The 5,305-nt window shown below is 33.3% G+C and overlaps 1 protein-coding gene across 1 annotated transcript; it reads left to right on the top strand.

Moving 5' to 3' along the window:
• Nucleotides 1-4,206: 4,206 nt before the first annotated feature.
• On the top strand, nt 4,207-4,818 carry LOC128636514 (olfactory receptor-like protein OLF1). The gene has a single exon (XM_053689518.1). The coding sequence runs from the start codon at nt 4,207-4,209 to the stop codon at nt 4,816-4,818; it is 612 nt and encodes a 203-aa protein (XP_053545493.1).
• The last annotated feature ends 487 nt before the right edge of the window (nt 4,819-5,305 follow it).

The following is a 5,305-nucleotide window of genomic DNA, read 5'->3' as shown; positions in this document are numbered from 1 at the left end:
GGACATGCCGTTAGCTAGCAGGAATACTATTGGTGTTCAGTATCTCTAGCGACATGATCTTGGCTCATCTGTAGGTTATTAAACCCTCCTGTCTGTGCAGAGTCAACAGAAGCAATTGTTACATATGCCGTATAGCAGGTAAGTGCTATTCCTAACGATATTAATTTATTACTCCACCATATGGTAGGTTAATTTTATTTATTTTGAGACTAAACTGTAGATGACAAACTAGTATCCTACTCTCTAACTTTTCAGCAATTGCGTTTGTTTTTCTTAAAACTCCTAATACTGTTTTTTATTGTCTACACAAAAAAAAAACATCTTTTAAAAGGATATTAAACTCAAAATGTAATCTCTATAAATATATTAATGTGAAAGTAAAGTCAAAATTAAACATTCATAGCTTAGATAGAACATCTTACAAGCTTCTATTATCAAAATAGATTTATTCAATTTCGGGCAGACATGATCCACTGTAGCGAACCATGTCCGCCCGACATCACTAAATGCTGTCAGCATACGCTGTTGACATTTAACATTGCACAAGCATTTCTAGTGAAATGATTGTGCAATGCCATCCCCTGCACATTTGCGGCCAATTGGTGCTAGCAGGGGGTGTCAATCATCCCGATCGTATCGGGATTATTGATGTTCGCCACCTCAGTCCACTGCTTCTTAACTTTGGTTTTCGACGAGCCTGCAGGCTCGCACCAAAACAGCTGCGTCCACAGAATAATAAATCTACCCCCCTGGTATCATTTGTTGAATAATACATCTAGGGGAAGCTGAACTGTCATGCAGCTGTGTTTACAACAATGTATCACATTGCTACAAACAATGTTGCTGCCTTAGACTGCTGAAAAAAACATGCACACATTTCTGAGCTCATATGAACTCAACTAGATGTATTCTTTAACAAACTATAACAAAAGAATGGAGCAAATTTGATAAAAGAAGTAAATTAGAAAGTTGTTTATAATGATATCTGAATCATCTCGGTTTAATTTCGACTATCCCTTTAATTAATAAAAATGAAATATTGTATAATTTATTTTCCTTGACTTTGAGATAAGAGAAAGAGGTAACATGAAAAAAAACCTTCAAATATATGAAGAAACTTAATAAAGTGGAAGCTGAAAGAATTTTATACAAAAATATAATACCAAAACAAGGGGTCACAATCTTAAAGTGATGGTCAACTATCTCCTTTTTAAAAAGAGATCTGGAGTGCTAGTGAAATTTTAGATGGTATTTCATTCATCAGTTCTAATGAACATGTGCTATAAGATACTTTTAAATAAAGATATAAATATCAAATACCCTGCACCCGACATTCAACTTTAAAAGTAAATTGTTCTGCAAGTGAAAGGTTTGAATTGTTCTCCAATCAACTCTCTAGCTACACCAAAAAGTGCCATACGGGGAGAGCGTTGATTGGATAACAATTCAAACCATTAGCTTACAGAAAAAATTTACTTTTGAAGTGGGAAGAGGAGTGTGAGTATTTGCATTTTATATCTATATTGAAAAGTATCTTATAGTGCATCTTCATTACAACTGATTAATTAAACTCCATCTAAAATATCCCTAATATCCCTAAAAAAAGTGGAGAGTTTAGCATCACTTAAGGTTCGCAAGTTTAGGAGACGAGTAAGGAAGCAGTTTTTTACAGGAAAGGGTGATTGATTCATTGAATAAACGTTCAATAGAGGTGATAAGAAGAATGAAAAAATACCTGGGCACCACATAAGGCTATCCTAAGAAATAAGTAAATTTACACTGTACATATAATATTGGTAGACTTGATGAGCCATTTGGTTTTTATAAAACATCAACAACAAAATTCTGGTAAGATATTAGTTTCATGAACAGTCAATACTGAATCTAGGCCAGTATCAGACACGAGAATGATCAAATAAAAAGTGAAAGCTTTATTTTCTTCTTAATTTTTCTTCAAATAATATATTTTCTGAGCATTTTGTGAAAAATCTTCTATGTGACTCTAAAGTGACATGGAAAAATTGTAAAATAAAATGCTGATAGGGTCTGCTGCCTTGATTATCTGTTAGGGTAAGATTGACTGTTTGAGTAAGCAGTTGGCTAAACAGGTTGGTTTTTAAATTCAACTGTGTCTCTTGGAACATTTAGTGCCTATGCTATCTTTTTGTATTCTGTGTCTTGTTTGTGAAGGGTGATGATCTCTTCTCTTAAATTTTTGGACCATTATTTTGACTTAGCCATATTTCTAACATGCAGTAAAACTTGACACTCAACAAACCCCTAGCAGTTTAGGTATTTCATGTTTTCTCGCTCAAGCACACCTGGTGAAACTAATGAAGCCCTTGATTAGTTGCATCAGGTGTGCTTGAGACAATGCCTGTTTTGCATATTTGTACTGTAGTGGGGGATTCTATTCAGGGGGTTGAATAATTTTGATCCCTTTAAATCATTCATTGTTCTGCAATATTTCAATTGCTTTTGATTGATTTGTTCATTGCAAACAGCTGAAAGTCTGCAAATATTGACAATAAACATGCTTCACAATGGGGGTTGAATAATTAACCTATCAACATATATTTTCTATGTTTTACTATTTAAACATGTTCATCTAAAATAATTAAGCAAAGTAAATGGCAGGATGTTTCAAATCAAAATATCATTAATGAAAATTTTGAGTATGTCCTCACTCATTAACTCTATTGCTCATATATTATCACTAATAATAATAATAATAATACTTTATTATTATTATTATTATTATTATTATTATTATTATTATTATTATTATTATTATTATTTTTATAACTGATAGCATTGTCATTAAATTTATAAATGGTAAATATATAACGGTTAATTAGTGTACAGTGCCCCCCAATCATTCTAATATGAAAATTGTTATGGATATTCACTCATCCTTAATGTTACTGATGTTGCTCCATACACTTGAATCATTATTCCTATATGAGCAACCTGTACAAAGTTCTATAGCATATGGCATAGATTCCAGGCCAGAAAAAATATTTGGAGGTACTAACATGGAGAGGTCATTGGGAGACGGCAGATTTAAGATTGAGGAGTATTACTTTGTTTATTGCAGTCTCATGGGGAGGCGATTTATTAAGGGCTCTGTCGGGGGGGATGTATTGCACAAGCTGTTCACCAGAACTGCTTGTGCAATGTTAAATGCTGACAGCACATGCAGTTGGCATTTAGCTATGTCAGGCGGACATGATCCGCTGTACGGATCATGTCCGTCAGACTGTTGGTAAATTGGCCCCTTACGGTCTTATTAAAGACATTTAGTTGAATTTGAGTCACATGGTATATCAAAAGAATTGTCTTTACCTTTTTCTCTATAGATTTACTATCCAGCTGAACATCGCATCTCATGTGCTATTTGCACTGATAAGTTGTTTTCAAAAATCTTGAATTATTTCTTTATGTGTATTGAGAGCAAAATTAAAATTTCATAGTACAGTATATTATTGGACCACAATAAAATGTATTTTAGGAACCACTACTTTCCCTTTATCCTTCTTGATGTAAAAAGTCAACAGATGTTGATGTTTATCAGTGATGCTAACTGCATAAATACATTGAATTGCAGAGACACTGAAATAGTAGCTCAATTATCATTTTTTTTCCAGTAATCTAAAAAATGATTTCAGTTTAACTAAGACCAAAGTCTCCTTTATGGGTGTTTAAGATGCTTTAGTTTTTTGGGTCTTGAGCTTTTCCATTTAGAAATTCTTGTTTATTATAAGTGACAACATCCAATTGTCTGAAAACACAAATAATTCTTTCTGAAGCAGAATTTTACATAAAATAAACAATGGACTTAAAGCATAATATACAAATGTTTGATTCCTAGAACATAAATACATCAGAAAAATGGAGGACAAAAATAAGACAACTACATTTTTTATTCTTAAGGGGATATCAGATATTCCTGAGCTACAGGCTCCAATCTTCAGTTTAATTCTGTGTACTTATCTTGTCACACTTGGTGGTAACACAACCATACTTCTGCTCATATACATGGATCCACAGCTTCACACTGCCATGTATTTCTTCATAGGAAATTTGTCCCTCATGGATATGTTCTCCATCACTGCCTCTTTGCATAAGGTCCTCATTAGCTTCATAACAAAGGATAACACCATATCGTTCCATGCTTGTATGGCACAAATGTATATATATTCATCAATGACTGGTGCAGATATGCTTATATTAACAGCCATGAGTTATGATCGATATGTGGCCATCTGTAACCCTTTGCATTACCCAATGGTCATGAACAATATTGTCTGTGTTCTCTTGGCAGTCTTCTCTTGGTTGTTGAGTTCTCTAGACAATGCAATTCCTCTGTTTTTTTGGTCACATATTTCCTGTTTTACAACAAATATAATCAATCATTTTTTCTGTGATCTCGTTCCTCTTATGGAACTTTCTTGTGATGACAAGTCTGCTTTGGAGAGTTTGGTCCTCATAGAAGGAACACCTATAGTTCTGATTCCATTCTTTCTAACTTTCATGTCATACATTTTCATCATTGCCACCATCCTGCGAATCCGCTCTAGCACTGGAAGACGCAAAGCCTTCTACACATGTTCTTCACACCTTACGGTTGTCTCTCTTTTCTATGTGTCACTTTCCTTTGTGTACTTGAGTCCTACCACTATGAACAGTTTGACATTTAAGAAAATATCCTCTCTTTTTAACTCAGTAGTTGTCCCTTTGCTAAACCCACTTATTTATAGCTTGAAAAATAAAGAGATGAAATCAGCCCTTAAGCGACAGTTTCGATTTATATGGTGACAGTTGATGTACTTCTTAGAAAGCAATATTTAAAACCACTTTCTTGTATTAGAAATGTACTTTAGTATCATATATATATATATATATATATATATATATATATATATATATGTGTGTGTGTGTGTGTGTGTGTGTGGTGACACTAGTTTTGACTCTTTTTCTAGGCTTAGTATTGTAGGAATTTAATAAATTATTGATGTAAAAATTCAGCATTGTGAAAGCAAATATGAATTGTTTATGTACAAAAGCAGAATATTAGTGTTTAGCTTGCCTAAATATATGTTTCAGACACAAAATTTAGATATTTTTATTTTAGTAAATATTCTCATAGGTCCACTGCATCACCCAGGATGTAATCCATTGGAGTGAGCCAAATAAAACATCATAGGTAGCATGGATTATGTTTGTCTTCCGTTTATAATCCATTCTCTTAGAAGTGCCGTCATTTGAAGAAGTCTGATAATAATGCCTGTGTAATAAAACAAGA

Source organism: Bombina bombina, chromosome 7 (genome assembly GCF_027579735.1).
Source record: "Bombina bombina isolate aBomBom1 chromosome 7, aBomBom1.pri, whole genome shotgun sequence".
NCBI classification, from domain to species: domain Eukaryota; kingdom Metazoa; phylum Chordata; class Amphibia; order Anura; family Bombinatoridae; genus Bombina; species Bombina bombina.
This window is presented reverse-complemented; position numbering and strand designations above follow the sequence as displayed.